This window comes from Giraffa tippelskirchi, chromosome 2 (assembly GCF_054371585.1).
Source record: "Giraffa tippelskirchi isolate mGirTip1 chromosome 2, T2T-mGirTip1v1.2.pri, whole genome shotgun sequence".
Lineage (NCBI taxonomy): Eukaryota > Metazoa > Chordata > Mammalia > Artiodactyla > Giraffidae > Giraffa > Giraffa tippelskirchi.
Genome location: NC_137276.1, coordinates 237,998,712 through 238,013,527, shown reverse-complemented (window position 1 = coordinate 238,013,527; position 14,816 = coordinate 237,998,712). Strand labels below are relative to the sequence as shown.

The following is a 14,816-nucleotide window of genomic DNA, read 5'->3' as shown; positions in this document are numbered from 1 at the left end:
CCTAACTCCATCTGTTTACCTTCGAAATCTCTCAGGCTCTCAAAGCTACCAAGGGGACGAGCTGATGTTTTTGCACTTGCAGCCCAACAGGTTATAAGCAAGGCTGTGTTGAAACAGCACTTTCATCTCTGGTGCCGGCTGAGCTCATGCTGACGGAGCGGCCTTGACAGGGCAGTGGAGAGTTGGCGCCTATCGACACGGCCACCCCGGCGCCCTCTCCCTGCTCTGACCCCCTGCCCGCCCCGGCGCCCTCTCCCTGCTCTGACCCCCTGCCCGCCCCGGTGCCCTCTCCCTGCTCTGACCCCCTGCCCGCCCCGGCGCCCTGTCTCTGCTCTGACCCCCTGCCCGCCCCGGTGCCCTCTCCCTGCTCTGACCCCCTGCCCGCCCCGGCGCCCTGTCTCTGCTCTGACCCCCTGCCCGCCCCGGTGCCCTCTCCCTGCTCTGACCCCCTGCCCTCCACTGCCCGGCACACATGCCCAACCCTATGACAGAGAAGTACACCCTCGGCAACCGTCTGTCCCCCACACCGCCGTCCAGAGCTTTAAGTCTGTACTTAGAAAATGTTAATGGCATTACCCATGGGGAACCTTATAACTTCATAATATCCCGGAGCTTCTGTTCTCTTCACGGGTTCCATGAAGGGCCAAGCGCTTTGATGGCTCTTGGGTAAAGAAAAAAGTAAGGTATCTAATATGGAAATTCCATGTGGGAAATCATTTCAAAATATTTGCATGAAGTGAAGGAAAGCCGACACCCACCTTCACCTGCTGCAGGATGCTCCTGAGCGTGCTGTACAGCTGGTCGGGGTCTCTGGCCTCTTTACTTGAAAAGAAAGGCACAGAGAAGGGACAAGGATTAGCATCCTGCCCCCTCGCCAGGAGACGACCATCCAGCTCCTCTGTGCAGAAGCCTAAGACTGGAACTGCTTCAGCATGTTTTACGAAAAGTGAAACCTAACAAGTGTTGTGGCGGTGACTACCATCAATTTGTCTGTTTTCTCTAAGTTGCTGGGAGGGGAAATAAAAGCCCTTCCCTCGATACCCTCTGACCCATCACACCTACCTTTTCTCTCTCCCACTCGGCTTCCAGCCCGTCTCCCCTATACACACCAACGAGATGAGACACAGAATGAGAACTGCTTCTGGTCAAGAGAGTCACATAGTGAATACTTAGCAAAAACGCAAACCTTACATCCACGGCCCAAGAAAAGACTATTTCGGAAAAGAGACTGAGATTAATTGCGATTAATTCTTTACTCTCTTACACACTTGAATACATAAACCATTCCCAAGATTGGCACTGCTCCACCTGCTAGCATTTTTTAAAGCAGGAACTCCAACCTTTCAGAGGAAAGCATAATAAACAAGCATGTCTGGTCCTGTGGGCACATGTATTTTTAAAACTCTAAGTCACATTTTCTGCTAATCACCATGTGAAAGTCTTAAGCTGTTATTTTAGGTTGGAACAAACTCTGTCCTGCGCCCTATTTTATTTGGCACAGAACCTGCTTGTAATGCAAGATGGTCTCGGGCAGCAGAAAGAAGACAGAGACTGGAGTCCAACAGACCTGGATTTCATCTCTTATTCTCCTTAAAAGCTAACCTACCCTCCATAAGTCAGTCACCTTCGCCTCTGTTTATCAATGTATAAGACAGACTCCAGAACTGAGCTGATTCCTTTTGAGATTAGTTGATGTACGTATAAAAAATTAAAAAAACAAACAAACAGAAGAATGCTTGGCACACGTACACACTCAGTGTAGGGTAGCGGTTTCGCCTTTAGTAAGGATAATGTACAGAAGTAAACTTCTAGGGCTGGCAAGGAAACGAAGGTCTCCTGTACGGTATACTTCATAACGAAGACGTCTATCTTGCCCAAATAATGTCTTATTTCCTTCTGGAGAATTTTAGTTTGCTTTATTAAATCTTTACTAGAAGCCCTGGATTTGAACTGAATGAAAGTGCCAATATTTATAGCTTTTGATCTACAAAAACAGCTATTTTATATGTTTTAACCCAATATAATTCACTTCTAATATACTCACAGAGAAGAACCCTTGGAATACCACTCTAAAACAGGGAACCTGAAACCAACCTTACGCTTTCCGGTCACCTGGTTTAGAAGTCGGGGGTGCTGAGCTCAGCCGCGCACAGCTCTGCACGGGCTGCGCCCGGGACAACGCGGAGAAGGGCGTGGACGGGAAGCCGCCTGGAGGAGGCAGGGCGGGCTGCTCTGCCCACGGTCACTGGCCACGTACTGCTCACGGTTACAGGGCTGAGCCAGCCTGGGACTCAACCTCCCAGCCCTGTGAGCAGAATTTCCTGCCTTTAAGGTCACCTGTGGGAGTGTCCTACACTGTGCCACAAATAACAGGCTCTCAAAGTGATGCACATTAACAGCCAAAGCAGGAGATGGACCCGGCTCTCTGTGACCTTTCTGGCCCGGGAAGCAGAGGGGACGCAAAGGAAAGCGCTGCCCTCTCCTAAGCCTGCAGTATCACAACCAGAGGCGGCAGGCGTGCAGCCTCCCGAACCACTGCGCTCTGGCGGAGCTGCTTCCGGGGTGTCTCAGGGCATGACCAGAAGCTTCTGCCTTTAGAAGATCAATACATACGAATTCCAGGAATGCTTTCTATCGGGATCTGCCGAACTCCATCTTTAAAACAGGAAAGTCCAGGGTAGACTTTCCGAATCTGGGCTTGTTTTCTTTCTATCAGCTTTTTAATGATCTGCAAAGCACAAGAAGAAACTAAGTTTAGGGACCGAAGTTTGTGGCTCCAGCTTAAGTCAGTCAATATAAGAAGTTATGTTCCCCACAAAATTAAATCTTTAGGAAACAAAAGGGTGAATGATATTAACGGTAAGACATGAAAACATTCTACAAGACCATGCACATTTAGTGTCACTGACAGAGCCATCTTTGAATGCTTGTCCCCTGCCATTGAAAAAACAGCCAAGATTAAGAGCCTACACTGCCCCAAGAGCCCACTGCCCTCTTTAGCATAAGTGTCACTTATCTTGCCCCTCCCCTGGGAGCCTCAGCCACAGTGACGAGAAACCGCCCTGCAGTCAGGCACCGTCAGCATCTCTCGACGTCTCAGGACCAGGCGCTGTCCCCTTGCACCTGAGAGGCAGGCGGACTCACCAAGTCCCCAGAGCCCAGGAGGATGGACTTCCTAGTGCTCACGTTTTTCAAGGTGTGAGCCCCAACCTATGCATCCAAAAAGCAGCTCTGAAGACTGAAGGCAACGCAATCAGGACAGGGGCCACGAGAATTATTCAGGGAATTTTGAGAGGAGTCTGTTTGTCTGATAAAATAATTCTCTTCTCCAGTAGATCTTCCCAACCCACGAATCACAGCCAGGTCTCCTGCACTGCAGCTGGATTCTGTACCGTCTGAGATCCCCGGGAAGCCCAATGGTCTGATGTAACTACTTCCAGGGCAGTCTTCCCTTTAAAGAAGGAAAGGGACTAGTGTTCCAGTGGTTAGGACTCCACGCTCCCAATGCAGGGGCACAGGTTCGATCCCTGGTCAGAGAACTGAGACCCCACCTGCCATGTGGAAGCCCCCCCACCCAAAGGAGGGATTTCTGGAAACACGTGTACAATGGAGCATTATCAGCCATAAAAAAGGATGAAATCACGCCATTCGCAGCAGCAAGGATGGACCTAAAGATCATCATACTGACTGAAGTGAGCCAGACAGAGAAAGGTGAGCACCATGCGATATCACTTATATGTGGAATCTAAAAAAGTTGACACAAATGAACTATTTACAAAGCAGAAACAGACTCGCAGATAGAAAACAAACTTATGATTACCAACAGAGAGGAGGGAGAGGAATAAACTGGGAGTGTGGGATTAACAGATGCACACTGCTATATAAAAAACAGACAGTAACCAAGGACCTACTGCATAGCACAGGGAACTCTGCTCAATATTTCATACTAACCTACATGGGAAAAAATCTAAAAAAAAAAAATTATATATATATATATATATAAAACTCAATCACTTTGCTGTACACCTGAAACTAACACCAACATTCTCAATCAACTATATTTCAATTAAAATTTTTTTCAAAGAATAGCTATGGCAGTTTCTTCAATGAAGGCTTTCAGAAACCCTAATTTCAAATACAGCTTTAAAGGTTTTTTCCTCTTCACCAAGGATGCTCTCAGATGTGACACCCATCCCCCTCACGCAGCTCCTGGGGGTGACCGGTAACGGGGGTGGGGGCTTCCCAACCTCTCTGACCCGGAGGATCACTTTAGAGAAAGGAGACTTTTCAATCCCATTCTAGCCTCCTATCTTCGCCTCCCTAGAAACTTTCTTCAGTTCATTACCATGTCTTCATCTCCCTCTCCTCAAATCCATCTTTCATTCCACTTTTGTTATTTTTCGTCTTCCCAAACAGAAAATCAGGGGGATATCACCCATTTTTAATATTTCACCGAGTATCAGGATGTCTTCCTACAAAATGCCCATTGCTTTTCTTCACTCTTGGCTCCTCCAAGCCGCAGGTCACAGTCTCACGTGCGAACCGAGATTAAAGCCGACCCTCCTCCAGCCCCCCACACAGCCCCGCTCCATCCTGCCGGCCACGGCCGGCCACCCTTTCTCAGAGGCTCTCATCACGCACACGCTCGGGCTCCAGGCGCTCCGGTACTGGGAACCTCCTCTTGCTGGACAGTGTCTGCTTGTGCTAACGGCCTTCCGGGTCCCCCGTCCTACACACGGGCCCCTGACCCCTCCAGTGACGCAGGTGATGCCGGGCCCTCTGCACCCTGGGTCCACACTCAGCCCTGCGCTCAGCTCCCCCAGCCGTGGTCCTGGTCCCTCTCTGCAGCCCGCTCACGGCAACCACGCGGACTCTGCTCCTGCATCCTTCAGGGAGGAAGGCCATCCATCTGCCTGTCTGCTCCTGACCACTGTCCGTCCTTCCCTCCTCAGTTCAGTTCAGTTCAGTTGTTCAGTCGTCTCCGACTCTTTGCGCCCCATGAACCGCAGCATATCAGGTCTTCCTGTCCATCACCAACTCCAGGAGCTTGTTCAAACTCATGTCCATTGAGTCGGTGATGCCATCCAACCGTCTCATCCTCTGTTGTCCCCTTCTCCTCCTGCCCTCAATCTTTCCCAGCATCAGAGTCTTTTCAAATGAGTCAGCTCTTCACATCAGATGGCCAAAGTATTGGAGTTTCAGCTTCAGCATCAGTCCTTCCAATGAATATTTAGGACTGATCTCCTTTAGGATGGACTGGTTGGATCTCCTTGCAGTCCAAGGGACTCTCAAGAGTCTTCTCCAACACCACAGTTCAAAAGCATCAATTCTTCAGCACTCAACTTTCTTTATAGTCCAACTCTCACATCCATACATGACCACTGGAAAAACCATAACCTTGACTAGACGGACCTTTGTTGGCAAAGTAATGTCTCTGCTTTTTAATATGCTGTCTAGGTTGGTTATGACTTTCCTTCCAAGGAGTAAGCATCTTTTAATTTCATGGCTGCAGTCACCATCAGCAGTGATTTTCGAGCTCAGAAAAATAAAGTCTGACACTGTTTCCACCGTTTCCCCATCTATTTCCCATGAAGTGATGGGACTGGATACCATGATCTTAGTTTTCTGAACGTTGAGCTTTAAGCCAACTTTTTCACTCTCCTCTTTCACCTTCATCAAGAGGCTCTTTAGTTCTTCTTCGCTTTCTGCCATAAGGGTGGTGTCATCTGCACGTCTGAGGTTATTGATGTTTCTCCCGGCAATCTTGATTCCAGCTTGTGCTTCATCCAGCCCAGCGTTTCTCATGATGTACTCTGCATATAAGTTAAATAAGCAGGGTGACAATATACAGCCTTGATGTACTCCTTTCCCTATTTGGAACCAGTCTGTTGTTCCATGTCCAGTTCTAACTGTTGCTTCCTGACCTGCAGACAGGTTTCTCAAGAGACAGGTCAGGGCCTTCCAAAGCTGGACTGAAGAGACTTGTGACGTCACCTGAATCCTGCAGCAGTCACCAGGTGAATCCAAGAAGCTTACTGAGCTGACTTCCCAGCTCTTTTAAAAGAAGGAGGTGAACAGCTGCATTCAGAGATGCTGAAAGCCAAGGTGGGGGACCCAAGGGACGGAGGGGAAGGGGCGGCACCGTCTCCTCCAACGCTGGGCTCCGCTGGATCTGAAGCAGCCCGGACAGAGGGTCCCCTGCTCATCGGTCAGGACTCGGAGTCTGCGGACACCGTGACGTCCTGCTCTGGCCTCCACAGCGGAGACGAGGGGAGAGGGGATGCGGGGCCGCAGGAGAGGGCCTGAGGGGCCGGGGACGCGGGGCACGGGGAGCGGGGTGCTGGGAGCGCCATCTCATGCTGGAACCTCTGCCTAAGAAACAACTGAGGCTGTTCCTATTTTCTAGTGTAATAAAAAGCCTTTGGCTCACTTCCGTGGGAAGTGTACAGAGAAGTCTGAGCTACTTTAACTAAAAGGGAGGAAGTCACCGAGCACCCGTTCTTAAGACACGCCCTGAGAAGGCGGCTTCATCTCTGCGCTGTCAGAGACGTCGACAAGTAACTAAGAACTGGGATCAAGGCATATGAGCAGAAACCAGAAAACAAAGACAGGCTTGAGGCAGATGTCTTTTTTGTTACTCACTAGAGAAAAGCACCTTTGAATGAGGGATGGAGTATAAAGTGGGACCAGGGCCCCCAGGTGGCTCAGTGGGTGAAGGGTCCGCCCACAGTGCGGGAGACACAGGAGAGGCGAGTTAGATCCCCGGCTCGGGAAGATCCCCTGAAGGAGGGCCTGGCGACCCACTCCAGGGTTCTTGCCTGGAGAACCCCACGAACGGAGGAGCCTGGGGGCTACAGTACATATGGTCACAGAGACCCAGACTCGACGGAAGCAAACCAACAGGACAGGTACAAAGCGGGATTGATGTGCGGTGCAATTTCCGTTTTTGAGCTCCAAGAACTAGGGGACCAAGAGGGTGGTCCTGGGTTTACTATGTAAAGTTCATCCATTTAATAAATGGCCTGTGTTGCACTCGCCTAATTATGCCTTGTATGTTTCTTTTTCCTTAGGGAAATGTAAAACTTGTTATGTGATGGAATCCATCAACCTTCCCTTTACACCTTCTCTTTTAGTTCCTACACATAAAAGCTGCTGCTGCTAAGTCGCGTCAGTCGTGTCCGACTCTGTGCGACCCCATAGACGGCAGCCTACCAGGCTCCCCCGTCCCTGGGACTCTCCAGGCAAGAATACTGGAGTGGGTTGCCATTTCCTTCTCCAGGGCATGAAAGTGAAAAGTGAAAGTGGAGTCGCTCAGTCGTGTCCAACTCAGTGACCCCATGGACTGCAGCCCGCCAGGCTCCTCCGTCCATGGGACTTTCCAGGCAAGAGTACTGGAGTGGGGTGCCATTGCCTTCTCCATAAGACCTGACCCCAATATCAGAGGACAAATCACCTGGGACTTTCCTGGGGGCCCCGCGGTTAAGACTCCGCACATCCACTGCAGGGGGTGTGGGTTCAACCCCTGGTCAGGGAGCTAAGACTCTGCAGGCTGTGTGGTGTGGCCAAAAAAAAGTTCTCTGCAGATCACACATCACTTAATATCTGGAAGCATGCACTTTCAGAACTTGCAATGGAAAAGAGAGGTGAATACTCACCAAGATAAACACGGAAGATGATGAGTAACTGAAGTTCAAATGAGTGGATCAAACCAGTGCTTGAGAAGTTCAAAGAGGAATGGAACACAGGCAGAAGTGGGTGTGTGTGTGTATGTGAGTGTGTGTGCGAGTGTGTGTGTGTGCACACCTGTACTGGGAGAGGAAGAGGATGAAGGGTGACGACACCACATAAAAGGGTTAGAGCATCGGTAACAGCCTTGGAGAGCAGTTCAGAAAAGGAAATAAAGAGATGAGTCTGGCAGGAAGGCATGGGGCCGGCATTTAAGAGGCCTTGAAGGTAAAACCACTGTATTGTACAAGTTCTGCATTTTATACACCAATTTAATACGTATTGACCTCCCCCTTCAAAGTGGTGATTTAGACAGGTGATAAAGGATACCTTCAAAGAAGAAATCCAGACAAACCAGAGCAAACTGAGGCCCTGCTGTCCAGCAGACGCTCGCACACAGAGCCCAGGGGTGCGCACTTCACCCCAAAGGAACCTGTCTGTGCAGAAGGAACCCGAGTCGGCCACACGCTTACCTCCTTCTGCTTCTTAATGATGACAGAGAACTCCGTGTATGGGATCCGTGGATTTAGCTCACATCCCATTAAAGTGGCGCCTTCATAATCCTTGATGTAGCCAACATATTTGGTTTTAGGGATTTTAATTTCTTTGGAGAAACCCTGCAAAGCCAATAACTTCATTTATACAGGCACTGAGCATCAAACACCCTGTCTGAGTGCGAACTACGTGAGAGGCCAGGCTTGGAGCCGGCAGAGGTCCGTGCTCCTTTCCAACTACCCTGGGGGATCAGCATGAAACGCTTCAAACAAGTTCATCCAAAATCAAACTGTGCAGACAGGAAGCAAGCTAACATAAAATAATAATAATAATCCTGGTTAAACACAGTATTAAAAACTCATTAACAGAAATGGCTAAGTAAAAATAAGACTTTATTTTGCATTAAGCTGCATGATTTCTCCCAAAGTAGAGGGGGGGGCCTCTAGGATGTTCCAGAAATCAATAACTGACATCGATCCCAATTTTGAAAGCAAAATTTCTCCAAAAATATAACAAGAAGAACCCTGATGTTGAAGAAATGACACACTTAATAGGCAAAAAACTTCCAGGCCATCACAAGTGTGGTCGTTTCAGTGACATTAATGCTTTGCAATATATTCATTTACATACTTTAAGCTGCAATAACATAGTTATACAGGGAATATAGTTATATTATTTATAACAATTTTCCTTAAGACGTCTGTTTCAAATTTTTGCAGAAAATTATTTGGGACTTCAGTTTCTTGCCTCTTTCAGTAAAAACTTATTTTCCAAGCAATTACTGCCATGAGCCTCAGAGAGGACCACAGACGCAGACAAGTCAATGAAAACAGAATGGAGAGAGTGACATGGAAGCATACACACCACCACGTGTAAAATAATAACCAGTGGGAGTTTTCTGTGTGACTCAGGGAACTGGAACTGGGGTGGGGAGGGGTGGGCGGTGGGAGGGAGACCACGTGAACTTGCGCTGATCCACGGGATGTGTGGCGGAGGCCAACACAGGAATGGGAAGCAACCTTCCTTCAAGTAAACATAAATCAGTGGGGGGGGCGGGGGAGCATGGCTGAGGGCTTCCCTGGTGGCTCAGCTCTACAGAATCTGCCCGCCGATGCAGAAACACAGGTTTGCGCCCTGGTCCAGGAAGGTCCCACTGCGCCTGCGCCCCGTGCCCAGCGCGGACCCCCCCGGAGCCGGGGCCGCGGGAAGGGCGCCTGCTCGCGGCTGCTGAGAGGCAGCACAGCCAGAGGCAAAGTAATGAAAAATTCCTAATCTTTCCTAAAAAAAAAAAAAATCCTGGCTGAGTTATTATCTCTGCAATGTAGTTACAGCCTAGGAAAGCTGACACTCAAGTCCCAGTAATATAATGCCACTGAGTTCTCTCTAACGAGTTTTACTATAAAAGTTACAAATGCATCCCAAAGAATGAAAAGAAAATAAAAAGGTTAATTATCTGACATTGGAGGGAAAGCTTTCTAGTCATATGTATAAGGACTTATTTTTTCAAAGAGGTTAATAGATTTTGTGTAACAAAATCTCTAAAATTCTGTGCATTGAAAAAAAGGCCATAAGTAATGTTGAAACAGTCAAACGGGAGAAAAATCATAAAATAAAAGGTTACTACTCTCATATCCTTATAAATAAGAGTTCTCATAAATCAATAGAAAAATAAATATTTTAATAGAAAAAGAGGCAAAATACAATGAAGTGGCAATTCAACAAAAGAAGAAATACAAAGGTTCAATGAGCAAGGAAAAACAGGTCAAATCTCACAATAATCAAATAAATGCAAACATGGGCAATTTGTTACCTAGGAAAGGTGTAAAAAAATTTCTTTTTCAATCAACTCCTTTCCTGAGCCCCTTTACATACTGCTGACAAGAGGAGAAATTGTTACAGTATTTGTTACACTGCATAACAAAATGTTAGCTATGTCTGGAAGCCCACACTCACACATGGACACTTATTTACAAAAAATACATCAATGTTCCCTAAATGTGGGATTGTTTGAGAAATTAGTTTCTGTTCCTATAACAACAATTCAGAGAACCATCAAAAATCATAATTAAAAAATCAGACTATATTAAGTAAAAAAGGTAATTAATTAAACAGCATATAGTATGAGCCAATTTTGTGTTTATATACACACAAACACACAGAGAAAAAACATCAGAAGGGTATCTGTCAAAACATGAACAGTAAATTTCTCTGGGTGGTGGAATCACATGCAATTTTTCTGTGTTTTTGGAGATTTATTTCATTTTCCAGTTATTATATTTCTATAAAAACTACACATTACTTTTGTCATCAAAAAAGTAGACGGACAATGTTTAGGAATCTAGAATTATAAAGCACTATTAAAAAAATATGTAGCGGGGACCACTACATATGTAGTGGTTCAGACAACACTCTTCCACTGCAGGGACTTTACACCTGGTCAGGGAAGGAGGGCCCCACATACCGAGCCACAAGGGCAAAGAAGCAGAAGAATCCTCAGCTCTCTGAGATGAAACTTCTGGTAGAAAGAACTAAGATGCAGCCAAGTGCTCAGCCGCCTATGTGCTGACGGAACAGGACTGTCTGGAGCCCTCTGCAAACATCAGAACTTCCTCTCTGCCGTCAGAAATGCACTCTGCCTTCCAGAGATTAAGTCTATTTCTCTCACTCAAGGCGAACTCCAGTCCCTCCTCAGCCTGGGGAGACCACGTTTTAGAAGGTCAGGATGCAACAGGACACTTCTCTCACAGACGGCGTTCCTTCATTCACTCATTTATTTAGTACTGACAGTGTGCTGGTCACACCTTCTAATCCAGACTGAAGCTTACCTCTGGCTTAAGGCTTGCTAAACAAATGCATGTCCTTACAAGGAGAAGACACTGCTGGGGGGGGGACTTATTTGCATGAGAGCTACTTGAGTGCATACCAAGAAAAGGAAGGACAGAACAGGTTTGCACAGCCAAAAAACCCACCTGCTTCTTGAAATATCCAATTGCATATTCATCTGCATAGGTGAGGAAGTTCAGGATGTCATGTTTTATGTGGTATTCCTTCAAGTGGTTCATCAGGTGTGTTCCATAGCCCTATGGGCAAATCAGTATGCAGACAAATATATTAGGTTCTGGACAAAACAAAGTCCCACATTTTCACTGAGAAATACTGGCAAATTTAGGCGTATGTATTACCAATACAACACCAACACCCTTCTTGAGTTTCTGAACTTTGAGCTACAAAGCCAAAAAATTCAAAATCTTTGAATCAAGATACAATCATCATTTGAAAACACAAGTTTCTGGCTCTTAGAAAAGAATATACCAAAGCTACAAGCTGCTCATTCACACCTAGAGGTTACAGGCTGAATATTAATATTAAGAGATGTCTGGAGTAAATACTGATCATGAATTTCTGCTTATGCTTAGAGTATTTGAGAACCTGAGATCAAAAGGGCAATGTAAATGAGAAGGGCTGACCTTTTCTAGAATATTAACTACTCCAAGTGTTCCCTATACACAACAAATCAGCAATCATTCCAAAGAACTGTATCATCACACACAAAGGATTTTCAACTTGATCTTTTCAGACCTTTCCAAGCCAAGTCTGAGGAGCCCTGAAGCTCTGAGTGAGCCAGAAGACATTAGGAAGTAACTAACAACAGCGACAGAGGATGAGATGGTTGGATGGCATCACCAATTCCATGGACATGAATTTGAGCAAACTCTGGGGGATCGTGAGGGTCAGGGAAGCCTGGCGTGCTGCCAGGCTATGGGGTCATGAAGAGTTGGCAAAAATAGTGAACAATGTTGAATAAATTAATGATTGAAATATGAAAATAAAAGTAAACACCAAGTATTTTAGTGATGGATAAAGCTTAAAGAAAATGTATAGATTTAAAGGGATGGTTTGAGAATTTCATAAAAAGATGAAAGTAAACCCAGACACAAATACCTTTACGTCAACATTTCAGAATTTGATGACACATTTTCTAAAGAACTCAAAGAGGCTCACAGGTATGAAGTCATGGAACTACAGCACCACAGGGGAGAAGGGTCCCTGGAAGTCATTTGGTCTAATTCTTCCCCATGTGAAGTTAGGAGTCTTCTGCCATCTACCTCAGGGAGGTCAGCTGCTAGAGATCCTCCAGTTTAGGGTGCTCACTGAGTCCTTAGACCAGTTTGTTTTCAGCCACTGTTTTGGTTGAGAAGTTCTTTCTAATTTTCACCTGCAATCTGATCCCTTGTTCTTTCTACCTATTGACCTTAGTTCTGCTCCTAGAGTAACAGTGACTCTTCCTTGCTCTTCATAACTCCCCAAGCCCTTGAAAATCACCCATGTCCATCCCTACCTCCCAGGTCCCAGGTCCAGCCTCATCGAGGCTTCAGCCCTTCCTCGTATGCATGACTGGAAGACCCCATCTCAAGTTAATCATATCCTTCAAGGCTTGCTCCTATATAACAATATACTTCTAAAGCACGGATCCCAAGACCAAGCATAATATCCAGGGGATGATCTGTCCAGTACATAGGAAAAGAGTACAACTGTCTCCCTATTCTGGAAATTATTCTTCTATTGGTATTAACCACAGACATGTTAGCTTTTCCCAAACATATCACAATACTGACACACCGCAAGTGTGAATATAACTCAGATTAAGGGATGAAGGAAACCTCTCTTAAGGAGAAAATAGTAAAATGGGGAAAATAAACATATAAAACTCATAATTACAGTATACAACTAGCTGTTCAATATGGCAGCCACTAGCCACGTGTAGCTTTTGAGCAATGGAAATGTGATAAGTCCAAACTGAGGTGTACAAGTGTAAAATACACACCACGAAAAAATCCCTCTTACTAACAAAGTTTATTACCTATTGAAATGACAGTATTTTGGACACATTCAGTTAAATAGAAAATATCTGCAAAACAAACGGAGACACGGACACAGAGAACGGGTGTACGGACGCCAAGCGGGGAAAGGGCGACAGGACGGGTGGGAGCCTGCGGGTGGGGTTTGTTTTCTACGGAACCGTCTTTGTACATGACCCTCAACATCAAATACTATTTTTAAAGAAAAGTGTGTGTGGGGGGGAAACTGGAGAAAAGGGAAGGATTTGCTACTGTATGTGCAGAGGAATAGTAATGTCTAGGGATCAGTAAGAAACGAGTCTTCTGATGAAACCCAGGTGAGGCTAAGGGAAGAGAGATAGGCTTTTGCTGTATATGCCATGTTGTAAGGAGCTAATACAACTATTAGAATCCCACGGGCTCCTCTGTCCAGGGGATTCTCCATGCAGGAATGCTGGAGTGGGTTTTCATGCCCTTCTCCAGGGGGTCTTCCTGATCCAGGGATCAAACTTGGGCCTCCTGCGCCTCCTGTGTTGCAGGCAGATTCTTTACCTCTGAACCTCCAGGGGGTTCCTCTTTGTTGTATTTCCAGCATGTAAATCAATTCCAGGTTCCTGGTATATACTCAATAACTATCAGATGATAGTTTTCCCCTAGGAACTTCTAGAACCAATATTCTGCATTTTTTCATCTTAATATATCACTGACATTGTTAATAATGGATTTATCAGAGGATGAGATGGTTGGATGGCATTACCAACTCAATGGACATGAGTTTGAGTCAACTCCAGCAGTTGGTGATGCACAGGGAGGCCTGGCATGCTGCAGTCCATGGGGTGGCAAAGAGTCGGACACGACTGAGTGACTGAACTGAACTGAATAGAACTATACATTTTCTCCCCTTCATCCACAATCCAAGGATTTTACTCAAAAAGAACAATAATGGTTCTGTTGTTAGTAGCGTCTCAAAATCTGCACGAGGTAAGTCTTTATCGCTGGCCACTGATCTATCACCTCTCCAAAGAATTTGCCGATTCCAGCTGCTTGTGAGTAGGGGCCGTGTCTTTCATCTTGAATCCTGTGGGTCTAGTATGTGACCAGCAGCAGTAGAAGCTCATATATCAGCTTGTTTAAAGAAGCAGTGACAGAGTTAAGCTATTACATGCAAAAACGCTTCGATCCTTCACCCCAGCACTCTTTATTTTCAACTGTCATGGGCTTTCCTGATAGCTCAGCTGGTAAAGAATCTGCCTGCAATGCAGGAGACCCCAGTTCGATTCCTGGGTCGGGAAGATCAGCTGGAGAAGGGATAGGCTACCCACTCCAGTATTCTTGGTTTTCCCTGGTGGCTCAGCTGGTAAAGAATCCTCCTGCAATGTGGGAGACCCGGGTTCAATCCCTGTGCTGGGAAGATCCCCTGGAGAAGGGAAAGGCTACTCACTCCAGGATTCTGGCCTGGAGAATTCCACTGACTGTATAGTCCATGGGGCACAGAGCCGGACATGACTGAGCAACGTTCACTTCACTTCACTTCAACTGTCACCAAAAGGATTCCTTTCCAAATCTACCTGGTAACTTCAGTGTTTATTTAAATACTTATTATGGTTAAATAAGTATTAGCCCCATAACTTTAAAGTTGCATATAATGTCAAAATCAAACAGTAAGTAAATTCTCAAACGTTATCTTGTATGTGTTCTGAGCAAGATAAATTCACAGAAAAATCTTATTTGAAGCATTACAGGAATTTACATATAAGC

The 14,816-nt window shown here is 46.1% G+C and overlaps 1 protein-coding gene across 9 annotated transcripts in view; it reads right to left on the bottom strand.

Moving 5' to 3' along the window:
• The window catches only part of KAT2B (lysine acetyltransferase 2B), a 96,675-nt gene that overhangs the window by 6,046 nt on the left and 75,813 nt on the right, over positions 1-14,816 (bottom strand). For 5 of the 9 annotated variants that reach the window (XM_081559459.1, XM_081559407.1, XM_081559470.1 and 2 more), the window contains exons 12-17: positions 11,190-11,300; positions 8,199-8,342; positions 2,614-2,728; positions 1,063-1,099; positions 759-822; positions 577-661 (exon numbers count right to left, since the gene is read on the bottom strand). In XM_081559459.1, the coding sequence (XP_081415585.1) occupies positions 577-661; positions 759-822; positions 1,063-1,099; positions 2,614-2,728; positions 8,199-8,342; positions 11,190-11,300 (556 nt within the window). Of the gene's footprint in view, positions 1-576; positions 662-758; positions 823-1,062; positions 1,142-2,613; positions 2,729-8,192; positions 8,343-11,189; positions 11,301-14,816 lie in introns of all 9 variants that reach the window. The other 4 variants (XM_081559415.1, XM_081559426.1, XM_081559486.1 and 1 more) reach the window with 2 other exon arrangements.